This window comes from Orcinus orca, chromosome 2, assembly GCF_937001465.1.
Source record: "Orcinus orca chromosome 2, mOrcOrc1.1, whole genome shotgun sequence".
Lineage (NCBI taxonomy): Eukaryota > Metazoa > Chordata > Mammalia > Artiodactyla > Delphinidae > Orcinus > Orcinus orca.
In genome coordinates this window covers 86,251,692-86,266,365 of record NC_064560.1, presented here as the reverse complement: position 1 = coordinate 86,266,365, position 14,674 = coordinate 86,251,692, and the positions used below count along the sequence as shown (strand labels likewise).

At 40.6% G+C, this 14,674-nt stretch overlaps 1 protein-coding gene across 14 annotated transcripts in view; it reads left to right on the top strand.

Annotated features, from left to right (window-relative positions):
- Positions 1–14,674, top strand: part of NEO1 (neogenin 1) — a 251,566-nt gene that overhangs the window by 220,762 nt on the left and 16,130 nt on the right. For 9 of the 14 annotated variants that reach the window (XM_004276278.3, XM_033440041.2, XM_033440030.2 and 6 more), the window contains 5 exons: positions 789–896; positions 2,705–2,899; positions 3,589–3,621; positions 6,624–6,692; positions 11,224–11,371. In XM_004276278.3, coding sequence (XP_004276326.1) covers positions 789–896; positions 2,705–2,899; positions 3,589–3,621; positions 6,624–6,692; positions 11,224–11,371 — 553 coding nt within the window. The remainder of the gene's footprint in view (positions 1–788; positions 897–2,704; positions 2,900–3,588; positions 3,622–6,623; positions 6,693–11,223; positions 11,372–14,674) is intronic. The other 5 variants (XM_004276277.3, XM_033440037.2, XM_033440031.2 and 2 more) reach the window with 3 other exon arrangements.

Genomic DNA, 14,674 nt, shown 5'->3' with positions numbered 1-14,674 from the left:
TTCATTCCAGCCCCTTAGGTAATAAATGATACTCCATCAGGAGTTTGCATGTCACTGGGCTCCCTTCCGTTTTATACTAGGAGAATTCCAGTATTTTAGGAAAAGAAGAGTAAGTTTAAGGATATACTTACTTTGCTCATTTTCCAACTAGTACATTAAAAGTTTTCAGCCATAACATGGAAAATACAGATGCACTGTCATTTTTATTTTATTGGTTTTTCTGTTCCATAAACAGCTTTACATTTCAGAGCAATAACCTTCGTATCTTTTCAGCATAAATTTAACTTAAAAAAAAAAACCCATCAATTTGTAAATCATTTATTCTTTGGGGGAATGGTGGTTTTCAAACACTGTATTTGGTTTAGAGAGCCAACTGTAGGTAGAGAGAAAGTTACTTTATACTTAAAACTATTCTAACAAAACAATCCAAATTGGGGGGAAAATGTCATCTTGGGCACATTATATAACATTTCTCATTTTCAGTCTCCTGATCTATCAAGCAGGGACTACAAATGTCTTTTGATTTCCCTAACTAGCCTGCATATCCCTGACCTCCCCATCTGGATGCCTATACTGTATCCTCATGGTGTGATATTTCCTCTTTGGTACTTTGCATATCCTTCTTTTCATTGGAGCTATTTATAGATAGACAATGAATTCTTTGAAGCCAGGAGGCTTTATCTTTTTTGCCTCTGCCCTTCATTGTGCCTTCTAAATGGAAAGGGTTGAGGAAAGGGTGAATTAAATTGAAATGGATGGGAATTACTGAAAGTATTATTATTTTGTAGCTCCTGCTTCTCCACCCAAGGATGTGACAGTTGTGAGTAAAGAGGGAAAACCTAGGACCATAATTGTAAATTGGCAGCCTCCCTCTGAAGCCAATGGCAAAATTACAGGTAAGAGGCCTAAGATGCCTTTGAGTGTGTGACTGTTCCCTGTTCCTGCCTGGCAGAAGCATTCCAGAAGGGTGCCTCCTTGTTAGGAGAAATGGGGGTCTTAAAGCTGCCTTGGCCATTTTATGAGGTATGAGTTGTGATGGTCCTGGAAGGTGGAGCAAGGACGTGCTGTTTAGTGACATAAAAATGATTCACTAGCTGGTTGTTCTGACCCATGTTGCATGAAAGTCTGAAGGTTATGGGTTGTACTAGACAGCCTTTGGTTATGTGGAACTTATGGACATATTTATTTTCCTCAGGAAAGCTGTTCTTCTCTATCTCTGACTAGATGACCAGCTTTGAGATTAAAGACCCTGCCTAATTCTACAGGATAATACCCAATAAATATAAACTCAGTTCTTTTACCCAGAAGCCAAAAAACCCATTAGGCTTTTAGTTTCTTTTTTCACCTAGAGCTGCTACTTCAGCTTCCCATGCTCTTACAACTAGAGTTAAAAGTCCGAGTTGGCTTAGGCCTTTGAAGGGACCTTGAATTTTTTCAGAACAGAGGGCACTATGCCTTCCTTGGCCTTATCAGGGAGGAAAACCTGCCTCTGCTCCAGGTAGGTGTATGCCTCCTGAAGTTTCTTCGTATGAATAAGGCAGCCTAAGGAAACTGAAGGCCTTTCTTAGCATTGTCCTGCCTTGGCTTTCAATAGGAATCCCTTTCCATAAATCCCAAGTCTTTATGAAATTTTTACTTTAGGTTTTAGAATGTGCCTCTTCCATAAAGGAATTAAGCATGACTTGACATGGATTACATTTTGTTTTGTCTTTAAAACCAGTAATGATGCAGTGCATTTTTGCACTGTGTAGGTCAGGTAGGCTTGTGATTGTGGTTCTTCCTGCCTCAACCATGGAGATTGAGTGCCCTCTGGTGGATGTATCCGGTGACGTTTCACTGTGACTTCACCCACCCCAAGTTTGGGAGAATTTAGCAGAGGTGGCTGCGCATCTCCTAGGAGTTTTTCTCCTGGGAAATCACATTGGTGAGAGTTAAAACAGCATTGATGGGCTTCCCTGGTGGTGCAGTGGTTAAGAATCCATCTGCCAATGCAGGGGACACAGGTTCAAGCCCTGTGGGAAGCCCTATGGGAAGATCCCATATGCCGCAGAGCAGCTAAGCCCGTGCTCCACAACTACTGAGCCTGTGCTCTAGAGCCATGAGCCACAACTACTGAGCCTGCGTGCCACAACTACTGAAGCCCACAGCGCCTAGAGCCCGTGCTCCGCAACAAGGGAAGCTACCACAATGAGAAGCCCGCACACCACAACAAAGAGTAGCCTCTGCTTGCCACAAGTAGAGAAAGCCCCACATGCAGCAACGAAGACCCAATGCAGCCAAAAATAAATAAATAAATTTAAAAATATATATATATATATAGCATTGTCAGGCCATTACTAGTTACTAGTTTTCAAAACTGCATTGAGTTAATTGTAGACCCTTGAAGTATAGGATGTTGGAATGATATTTGGTTATTTTTCTTATATAATTTCCTAGCTTATGAGAATATTTAACCCTATATTTTTATCTTTACTTTTATTCAGCTGCAGATATAGATGGTAACTTACAGTCTGGCACTGTTGAAATTGTGGTTTTATCTATATTATGTTTAGTGTAGCATTTAAAATGCTTTTTACCATTGCTAATTTAATCTGTACCTAGTTCTCTATTTGTATATGCTGTAACATATATCTTTATTGACTTAACTGATTGCAAAAGAAAAAGCAGGAATAAGATTTCTTTTCCCATTAATTCCTTTGGATAGGTTACATCATATATTACAGTACGGACGTGAATGCAGAGATACACGACTGGGTTATTGAGCCTGTTGTGGGAAACAGGCTGACTCACCAGATACAAGAATTAACACTTGACACACCATACTACTTCAAAATCCAAGCTCGGAACTCAAAGGGCATGGGGCCCATGTCTGAAGCTGTCCAGTTCAGAACACCCAAAGGTAAAGCCTCCCAAACAGAGTGTTTCATTGTGTGTCTCTTGAGTGGGGCTATGCGTGCACATGTCACTTTAGCATGTAGAGACGGTGGATGATACAGGAAGTCCTGGTGATGCGCTTATGAGCCACAGTGTGAGCATTAATCTCAAAATGATCCCACCCACTGATACCAAATCAATGTTCCCTAGGTTACTGACCTAACCATCTAATTTACAGGGGAACTCTTGACTTCAGGCTGTTTGAGGCAGATGAATCGCAGTGATCTAAAAGTTCTTACCAGTCAGATCAGATGGGATTCTCTTGGTTCCCATACAGCGTAGTAGCATGTTTATTGTGATGGATGATTCTCTTTCAACACATGCAGGCTCTTAACCTGAAAGGCTTATTCATGGACCTTTGTAGAGAGAAAGGGTTGAGGCTTTTCTCAAAAGGGGCCCTTTAGAGAAAACTCTAGATAAGAAAGTGAAGGTAAAATATTGAACCAAGTAAGCTTAGGAATAAAAGTCGGGGACTGAGTCTGGAAGTATGGAAACCATACATGGATTTCTTTTCTGTTAGTGCGAAAAACAAGACTCAACGTGTTTGGAAGTTTGTGGGTTTTTATTTTTTCCTTTAAAAATTCTGCCTGTCCCATCTTCAAAGCTTGTGATCCTTGCTCTTGTTTTTTTCTTCCCCTGTGCTTGGCCTGTTAGCGGACTCCTCTGATAAAATGGCTAATGATCAAGGTAAATGAGTAGATGGCCTCTCTTTCCTTTCCTCTCTTTTGTGACCTATTATTAGCTTTTTGGTTTTTGGGGGGTTTTTTTTTTCCTGAAAATCAGTACCAGTACCATGTGTTAAAAATCGAATATTTATTGGCCAGAGTAGAGTTGAGTCCATGTTTGTGGCACTTGGAGTATCTGAAAAGCTGGGGAATCTATTGATACTTAGGAGCTAAATAGACTGGCAGGAAAAAAACTGAGTCAAACTTCTGCAGCTATAGGAGATTGGCCTTAAGTGTGGGCCAGATTATCATTTGCGCTAAGATACTGAAATTCTGTAACACAGATAGGGATTTGGGACATGATGAGAACAAGCATACCAATTTGTCATATTTGTAGCATCTAGAATTTTATTAGCATCTCTAAGTGAAAAATTTAATCAATACCCTCTTTTCCTCCCCCCAACAGAAAATCTACAAATGTACCCTACTGAATTGTATGATTATCTGTGATAAAATTAGTGGTCTCTGTTCTCTTGTTTTAAGCTTAATTCAGAGCTGTTTTTCCATTTCTTCTCTTAAATATATCTGCTTATTTTAAAAGAGGTTAGAGACAGTTTACAGTGGAAGTTTAGGAAGCTTGGGCCTCAGTGTCACCATTCTTGAAATTGTCAGTGTAGTCTATTCACTGCAATTGCTATGGTGGAGAGGTAACTATACTTTGTGATTTTCATCTCTGGGAAGTCAGCTAAAGTAGGTATCTGTTTTCTATACTAAGAGCAGTAAAAGTAAATTTGATGGTTGCTTTTATTCTTTAGGAGTAGTTACTAGAAATACAGAGTCTTTGGATCTTGGTTAATGGCAAGGAAGATTCAAAATTTGAAGTTTCAAGTTTTAGGGCTTTGGAAATGTGTTTGCATTCAATGAGCCTTTTGTTGTATGTTAGAGAAACTGCAAACATACCTCTGTGTCTGTGTGTGTGTGTCTGTGTGTAAGGCACCCTAATCATGGTAGAACCTTTGACTTAAGCCTGAGAATAGAAAAGTAACTATACTGAATATGCACAGAATATAAATGTGCTCACTGTTCTTCCCTCACTTCACTCCATAAGCCAGGGTGCAATTCTCAGCTACACCACACCTTTGGTAGTTAAAATTCTTTGCCCATATTTATTTTTGGTGTTTGGCTAATCCCTGGAATTTCTTGTTCATAGGTTAAATATAAAGGAAAAATGTTAAGAAATATGGGAATTAAGTCAATCGGTTTCTTGGCAAAGTGTGTTCATTGGCAATTATTTACATAATATGTTACTCTGGATAGCTTGGCTTAAATGTGGGCTACCTGACAAATAAGTACACTTAAATATGAAGAGCCTTACAAGGGCTGTTTCATCTCTGCCAGCTTATCACAGTGAAAAGAAAAACTGGAATCTTGAAATATGGTGTGTGCCATTTGGGAGGAATGACGGCATCAGAAGTAAAGGGATAAAGTAATAAGTATGGACAATGGGAAAGGGTCAAGGACTGTGAGTTAAATTCTAGAATATGCCCTTTTGGATACCCAAGACCTTCTTTGGGGGTTTTGAGCTTCTGGAAACATAGAAAATACTCTTTTCATTTCTAGATTTATTCGTTAAATGAACTCATACAGAAACCTTCAGATTTTAATTTCTTCCATTTCCTCCAAGTCTGATCATTTATAGCAGTACTTGATATTAGCTGTAATGTTTTACAGCAACACGTCTGGTTTATGCATTTCCAGGCAAGCTTTATTTCGTAGAAATAACTCTCATTTATAAGTGTTTTCTGAAGCTTCATGCTCTTTACCTCTGCAAAGGATAAGATAATATCCTTCCCTAAAGATTTATTTAGTAGTTAATATTTATTGAACATTTACTGTGTGTCAGGCAGTATTCAGAATACTTTATAGGATTAAATTTCCATTTAATCCTCACAACCATTTCATGAAGTAGGTACCATTATTATCACTGTTTTACAATGAGGGAACTAAGACCCAAAAATAATAGCTAAGTAACTTGCCAAAAGTCAAACAGTTAGTGCGTGATGGAGCCGGTGTTGCGGTGCGGGCAGTCGGTTACGCACTCTGCTGTATTAACTATGTGGAACAGCTCTACTTTGCAGTTCTTGCACACTTCTTCAAAAGAAGCATGAGACTGCCTTCTGGCCCCAGACTTTGCACTGAGGAATACCTTTGCTTTACTGGGGACGGACTCCTTATATTTGCTTTACAAGGCAGCTTCTTCTATAAATGTGAAGAATAAAATTCAAGACCAAGAATATAAATTTCTAAAAGGCTGATATTTGTGTTTTCTGAGGTCTGCTTATGAGGTGGTCCCAAGCCCAAGGTCAGCAGCCTCACTTGTTATGTTCCATGATGATGGATTAGGAGACAGTGTCCTTCGTGAGCAGCTAGAGGGAAGACTTTGGTTTTTTTATCTTTGGATATTTAGGTTGACTGAGCAAGAACTGAGAACCCAGTTTGAATGTCCAGTTGCCTTCCTGCTCCCGTTAGGGTAACTTTATATTTGGAAAGGCAGCTTTATATTTTGAGAAAAGAATCCAAACGCTACTGACACCCACTAGGCCAGATCAACATAGCCGGTGCCTTGGAAGAGTCCATTTCTTTAATGCAGATTAACCTAACTGGTCCCCTTAGTCCCTTTTCCATGAGAAGCTACTTTAGCCATAAGTGCTCTGGGTAGTATTTCAGCAAATGTTTCCTGGGCTAGAGAAACCTTAACAGCAAGGGGCAGCTTTGTTACACCCTAGATACAGCCATGGAACAAGGGTGTCAGACTTTCAGATGCCTCATTGCATAGAAAGCTATACCTTAGTTTGTTTTGCACAGATAGGCTATATTTTCCCATTGTGTGTGTGCTACTTCCTTTTCTTATGGACAGAGTAGACTGAAAATATTTTTTTTTTGTAGAAAACACTCACTAGCTGTGAAGTAGACTTGTCACACCAGTGGATTGGGTTGTTATTGACATGAGTTCTTCTTCTTCAGCCTCAGGGTCTGCAGGGAAAGGAAGCCGTCTGCCAGACCTAGGATCCGACTACAAACCTCCGATGAGCGGTAAAGCCCTTCCTGTGGCTTTTTTGGCCTCCTGTGGGCATGATGCAGTTCTGCTTGAAATCTTGAAATGTTTTTTGTAGCTCCTGTGTGGTGGATTGTAGCATGTTACTCATTTCTTTTTATTTAATAGAACTGGCTTTAGGCATTTTCTGGCAAATGTTTGCTGAATTACTATAAACTCATTCATTATAGGATCCAGAAATAAAATTGTTTCCCCACATATCCAGCTTAAAATAATTCTAAACAAACAAGTCTTCCTTTTGCCCACTGCCTCTAGAAAATAATTAGAATCTTGCTTTCAAAAATAAACCCTTTAGTGGGATTAGCTATCATCTAGAACAAGGCAGAGAAATGCTTTGGAATCATTAATTTATCCCCACACTACTTACTGCAGTGTTTTTAGTTTGGGAATTCTAAAAAATTATTACCAGTCTCCAAGCCATCCTAAGAGCTGATGCCTTCTGATTACTTAAATGATGACACCTACTTCTCTACTGAACGTCACCATTTGTAAGTTACTTTCACACGTGAAATCACATTTGATCCTCATAACACTGTGGTGAGGCAGGGAGAACAAGTATCATTATTCGCATTTTATACATTAAGAGACTCAGCGGAGGGCTAATGTGCCTGGATCCACCCACATATTCTGGAAGTCCTAGAACCAAAACCCAGGTCTTCTGACTTCAGATTGTGCCTTTTCCACTGTCACACACAGCCTGAAAGGCATGGGGTTCTATACCAGATGTGGGAATCCAGGATGGCAAAATGTCCACAAAGGTAGTTACTAGAAATGACCCTTACTGTCTCCTCACTTGTAGAGTAATTTTACTCCAATAAAAAAAAAAAAAGAAACATATGGAAGAGAAAGGAAAAGAGTTACTAGTTCTCTGGAAACTCCTGATCTAATTGTGGAAACAAAATTATCTCAGTCTCCAGTATCTATTTAAATAAAAAGTGATATTGCCCAGACTTCTGTGAAATCAGCCAGTTCTTAGGAGAGCCAGACAAATTTGCTTGCTTCAAGAAATTTTTAGGCTCTGAGTTCTAGGACTTTATGAGTTTCTCCTCCTGGGATGCATATGTTACATTTATGGGCTGTCCACAGTATAATATTCAAGACTGTGAGAAAAGCAGTTATTTCTTTGTCTTATCTTTCATTTATGCATTCATTCATTTATTCACACACATTTCTAAAGGTTCAGGTTCTATGTAACAGGCTGTAGGAACAGGAGGATTGAGTAACAAACTACCTGATAGAGAATAGAGAAAGCTTTGTAGAAGAGATGATCTCTGACCCAGATTTTAAAAGGCACAGAGAAGATTGCTAAATGTTGAGGAGGGGGTTGAACATCCTAGGACACAATAAAAGCACGTGTGGAGGCATGGCAGTTTAAAACAGCCTGCTTGGACATGGAGGCAACCTAGGTGTCTGTTGACAGGTGAATGGATAGAGAGGGTGTGGCGCATATGTGCAATGGAATATTATTCAGCCATAAAAAGGAACTAAACTGAGTTATTTGTAGTGAGGTGGATGGACCTAGAGTCTGTCATACAGAGTGAAGTAAGTCAGAAAGAGAAAAGCAAATACCGTGTGCTAACATATATATAGAATCTTAAAAAAAAAAATGGTTCTAACAAACCTAAGGGCAGGACAGGAATAAAGACGCAGACATAGAGAATGGACATGAGGACATGGGGAGGGGGGTGGATAAGCTGGGACGAAGTGAGGGAGTAGCACTGACATATATACACTACCAAATGTAAAATACCTAGTTAATGGGAAGCAGCTGCATAGCACAGGGAGATCAGCTCGGTGGTTTGTGACCACCTAGAGGGGTGGGAGGGAGACGCAAGAGGGAAGGGATATGGGGATATATGTATATGTATAGCTGATTCACTTCGTTACACAGCAGAAACTAACACAACACTGTAAAGCAAGTACACTCCAATAAAGATGTTAAAAAAAAATTTTTTAAACCTGCTTTCTCCAGGGATCACACTGCCTAGAGACAGGATAGAGAGTCTCATGTTAGAGAAGGTAGGTTAGAACCAGCCTGTCAAAAGCTCAAGTGCTGATGCTAAGAAATGTGAGCTTCCTCATGTAAGTAACATATGTAAGATGTCTGATACTACTGGTAAACTATGACTTCCATTTATTGAGTATCTACTATTATTACCCTGATGACAGCAGAGAATGAGTTGGGTGTCACGAGTATGAAGTCAGAAAAGAGTGGTTTGGAAGCTGTTGCAATAGTCCAGGTGAGCCTTAATGTCCCTGGTAGGAGGGATGATGCTCCCATTGGCAGCTCATTCTTACTCTATTTTAAAAGGGAGCTTTTGGCCAGCTCAGAAGTTAGAGGTCAACTGCAATTAAATGAGAATTTGTCTCTGTTGAATGCAGGAAAGAACTGCCGCCACCACCTCTGCTTGCCTCCCACACCCCAGCTCCCCAGCCTCTGATTGCAGTGCCTGCCCCACCCAGTAACTCAGCACTGCTGTTAATAAAAGTTTTATGTAAGGCCCTAGTATGGTCTAATTGTATTGGCTCCCAGTTCCATAGTCGTTCCCAAATATAAAAATGTTATTTTATTGAAGCTCAGTGTGTACAATTTAAGTTGTCTATCTGCTGACTTTTTTCTCAGAAATGAAGGATAAAAGTGATTAAAGCAAATGTAGAAGAATAAGCTCTTAAGCTGTCAAAATTATCCCACATTTAGGACTGTGCTTAGTAGCCTATAAAATCATAGAATCAAAAGTGAAAGGTCCGCTAATCCAATCCAGTGTTATGGAAGGGATTCCCACAATAAGTACAGTTTGGATTAGATCGTAAGTTTATAAGCCAGGCTGTATATGAGAATCACTTTAGGAGCTTTTCTAAGAACACGGGTAGGAGGCCATACCTTCATGGTAGGAATTTCTTCCACAACATCCCAGACGGGTAGGATGACTCTTCTTAAGTACTTCTTCTAGTGACTAAATATTTAGTCACTAGCAATAGTTAAGCAAAACAGCTCATCCTATTAATTGTACAGCTTTGATTGTTAGGGCAATAAGAGAGAGTAACTAGAAGAAAAGATGTCATCTATCCATGATGGTTAGATCTGTGTAGAGGGATTTCCCATATTTTATAATATGAACATGCATAACTTTTATAACGAGGTGGGAAGCAAAGAACTATGTTTCAGAAAATGGAAGAGCAAGACTACAAAAGGCCTTGATAAAAAGCTGAGCCTCATCCTGTGAGCAATGAGGGAACAATAATAGGAAGAAGAAAATCTGTTTCTTCAAGGTCCTAAATGATGTGGCCTCTGCACACCCCTCTAGCCTCACCTTCATCTTTTTTCTGCTCACTTCCTTCTCTCTACCTTTGCATATCTCTCTTTGCTTCAGCAATACTGGCTGCCTTTCTCTTCCTTGAACGTGCCAAGCTCATTCCTGCCATAGGACCCTTCCACTAGCTATTCCCTCTCTATGGAATGTTCTTCCTCCAGGTCTTTGTATGGTGGGATCATTCATGTCATTCAAATCTCAGCCCAAATGCCATCTCCTCAGAGAAGCTTTTCCCATCCATTCAATCTAAAATAGCCACCCAGTCACTCTGTATCATATACCTTCATTTTATTTTTTCATAGCACTTATTACAAACTAATAATTTCTTATTTGTTTATTGTCTGCCCCCACCCCTACCTATCTTTGTTGTTCACTGTTGCATCCTTAGTACCTAGAACAATGCCTGGCTCATAGTAACCACTCAATAAATATTTGTCAAATTAATGCATATGTACATACTTTTTCCTGAAACTGAATAAGAAAATTAACTCTGCATAGACTGTGTATTTATAAAAAGAGAGACGTGGGCTTCCCTGGTGGCACAGTGGTTGAGAGTCTGCCTGCCGATGCAGGGGACACGGGTTCGTGCCCCGGTCCGGGAAGATCCCACATGCCGCGGAGCGGCTAGGCCCGTGAGCCATGGCCGCTGAGCCTGCGCGTCCAGAGCCTGTGCTCTGCAACGGGAGAGGCCACAACAGTGAGAGGCCCGCGTACCGCAAAAAAAAAAAAAAAAAAAAAAAGAGACGTTATTTTTCAAATAATTTTTTTGTGATGGCAGACATCTATATGTTGGAAAAAACCTTTTGTTTTCTATGAATGTACATTTTTTAAATAGTTTTGCAAGTCAGAAAACTAAAATGATTCACAAATGGTGCTTTATAAAATGAATTTACATACAACATGAGACACCAGGAGACAGATCCCCTTATTTGTCCAAGCACAGTGTTCAGTATAACTTGAGAAACTTTTATTGAACATCAGCTTTGTGCAAGGTACTGTGCATAGGGCAGAAACTCCGCTCTCTAGATTTCATGATCTAGTGGAGATGGCTGTGTTCATGAGGCACTTTTATACAAGGCACGGTGATGACTGTTATCAAGAAGCTCACAGAAGTATCTATACTCACATGACGGTTCTGTAGCCTGATTTTATGCTAGAATTCTCTAACACTAGCAAGCGTACGGTTTTCCCTTTCCAGGCAGTAACAGCCCTCATGGAAGCCCCACCTCTCCTCTAGACAGTAACATGCTGCTGGTCATCATCGTTTCCGTTGGCGTCATCACCATCGTGGTGGTCGTGATCATCGCTGTCTTTTGCACCAGGCGTACCACTTCTCACCAGAAAAAGTAAGGAGCCCCAGTTGTAGCCCATACATTTTTTTTGTACGTATTCTTTTGCTTCTATGTGACTTCTGTATTTGGAGTTGTACACAGAGTTAAAACATAAAATATGTGAAAAGCGATGTTTTAAATATTTTTAAAGGAAATGCAGAATGGTTCCTCTTATTAAGTGTGTGTCATTCAGGGTCCTGGCAGGAAAGAGATGGCACACTGAAAGGGGGTGAAGGAGGCTTTAATGAAGGGACCATTTACAATGTCCTAGGTGGGGTTAGCGTTAGGCAGCAGTGTTCAAGGGCCAGCAGCAGTGATAGGCCACTGTTACCCTTAAAAGGGTGAGGGTTTTTTCTGATGAAGAGAGAGCTGTTTTCAGGGATCTGAAGCAGCAGGAGAGGGCTTGCGACAGGAACCGTGTGGGGTGGTAGGACTGTAACTACTGCCAACCTCTAGCCCAGCAGTGAGGGGGCAGGAGAGAAAATACCTCCTACCTTCCAGTGTCTTGCCTGTGCATTCTACCTTCCAAACCAACTGGAAGCCAGGGACAGAGTTACCTTGTAGATGTAGTTCATTTAACTCAACCTCTCAAGTCACAGAGCCAATTAGACAATCGATCTGGAGAGGAAAGTGGACAATGTCCAGCCTTGTTGGGGGCCCCTTTGGAAGACTGTCTCTGTGCACACAGTGAACCAGATGCACAGGAGTTTGTGGAATTTCATGGCACAAATGTCAGCTGAGATGGACGGAGACCATAGACCATAGACTCTAAATCTAAGCTTAAGAGTATTTTTAAAGAAGTGCTACCAAGTGTAGAAGTTGAGGTTGGGACTGCAGGAGGTGGGGTGGGGGGAATGCGGTGGAGAGATGTATTGATTAAATGAACGAGAAAGGATTACTTATAATCAGCATATCACATTAGCAGAGAGGTCAGGTGGCTGCTAGCTCTGAACTCCTCTGGGATTTTGAGGCTTGCGGCTAATTGTCTAGAGGAGCTAGCAAGGTGATTCCATAATATGGTGCTTGATAACAGCCTGCACTCCGGAACCTGAGAGAATCCTTGACCCTAGGTCATATTCTACTCCTATCTCTGGCCAGCAAGACAGATGCCATAAAAAAGGACATTCTTGAGTTACCCCTAATAGCAAAAACACAGTATGGGTAATAGAACAACTTTAGTTGCAGTATCCTAAAGGATCGTAAGATGGAGGTATTGCTCCATAAAGAGAAAAGAGAAATTCACGTCTGTGTGATTATCATCAGACCTGGTCTGCCCAAGGCAAGGATGCGAGGATTTAATAACAATAAATCTGTTTGTTTTCAAAATAGAGGGCAAGTACAAGCTACCATCTAACTGCTACTAGTTATGGCTTTATGTCATTTTCTGTAGGTTCTGTGATGTTTTTAATCTTTCTTTTGCCGAAATAAAATAGCTTTCTGTAGCTCACCTTCATCATGTTTCCAAGAGGATGGGGGCTCTCTTTATAAGCCTCTTGATGGCTGCCTCTTACAGCTTTCCCTACCTACCTTTGACTGTAGAAAACGGTTTCTCTTTAAAACCTCAGAGATGACATTTTTCTACGCTACAACTTTTCTATAAGCTGCTTTTTCAGCATTTCCCATTTATCTCTATGAACTTGATTTTGCATCCAGTTTTAGACATCTTGAGATCTTTATTTAAAAGAATCTGGAAAAACAAAATGACAACATTCCTTAATGTTTGGGGCGATTTAAAATTCAAAGTAAATAAAAAATAAAGTACTTAGTCTTCAGATTGAGAGGTGGGAAAATGAGTTTGTAATAGGCTCTGTACTCTGTATTTGCATCTGCAGGTCCTATAATTTGCGTCCCTTTGGCTAAAAGAATCGTATCAAGTCTTCATAGAGCTTTCCCCTCCTCCTCCCCCAGTGATCTGCTTTCCAAGTGTTCCATTGACCATCGAAAATATGTGAGCTTTTCTCAGTACTTTTCTTCCTCTTTAATACCTGAGACACCTCCCATTTCAATTGTAGCTGTTTATAGACTCTTACAACCTCAAAGCTGACAGAGTATTTAGAGTCTAGCCCCTTTTAGTTTCTCAGCACATCCCTCTATAGCCCCCTCGCTCTCAAAAGATGAGAACTATCTCAGTGTGCCGCCATCAAATCTGAAAACCTTTCCATGTCGGGAATAATCATTTTCTCCCCCTTCCTCCTGTCGGAGACCAGTTCTCCACTTACCATCTGGATCCCAGCGTCTCCTGCTTTCTAAGACCTTGTACTTGTGGTTGTCCCTTTCTCCAGCACAGCTAACCTCTCACTCTCTGTTGGCTCTGCCCCTTCAGCATGTAAGTGTGCTCAAACTTCTTCTATCTTAAGAAATAATTATAACCCTTCCTCTGTTGCATGGTCCTTACCACCAACCACTTACAAATCTCTGTCTTTCCCTTCACCACAAATTTCTTGAATACTTGTCTACACTCACTTGTCCATTTTTTCACTGCCCATTCATGCTTCAGTCCTTTTCTAATCCAAATTTTGCCCCTACTGCTTCAGCAGAATTGCTTTTGCTGAGGTCACCAGTGACTTCCATATTGCTAAAGCCAAAGGAAATTTTTCAGTCCTTATCTTAATCTCTCCCCACTTAACACAGTCAACTACTCCTTCCTTCTTGAAACATTCTCTTGAATACATTCTCTTGTATTCCGTGATTGTGTGTTCATTTTCGCAGCCTCTCCAATCTACTCAGCCATCAAATACAGACATTCCTCAGGGCCTGGTCCTAGAATTACTCTCTTCTCCTTCTACGCTCTCTCCTAGTGATACTTGCTCCTTTGGCTTCATTTACTTCTGAATTTCAGCTACTCCCATATTCCTCTCTCTAGCCAAGGCCTCTCTCTTCTGAGTCTCAGGCTTGCCTCAGTCTCAGAACCAATTACCTGTTTTATGTTTCATCTGTAGTGTCTCAGAGCCACTTAGCATGTCCAAAACAATTTATAATCTTTTCTGTCAAACCTGCTTCTCCCCAGTGTTAGTAAATGGCTTAAGCCAGAGACCTCGGCATAATCCTTTATTCCTCTTGTTTCTTTATTCCTATCCTTTCCCACATCCATTTTTTCACCAAGTCTTGTCATTTTGGGCTCCTAAATAACTGCCAAATCTCTCTCTTTCCTCCATCCTCACTGTCCCAGGCCACCGTCAGTCATGGCTGAGATTATTGCAGTTGCCTCCTAACTGCCCTCCTGTTTTGTCCCCTACCCCTCAAATCCATTCTTCTCATCCCAGTTGGTTTAAATTTTTAACTCAGAGTTCATCTCCTTACTCTCCTGCTTAAAACCAT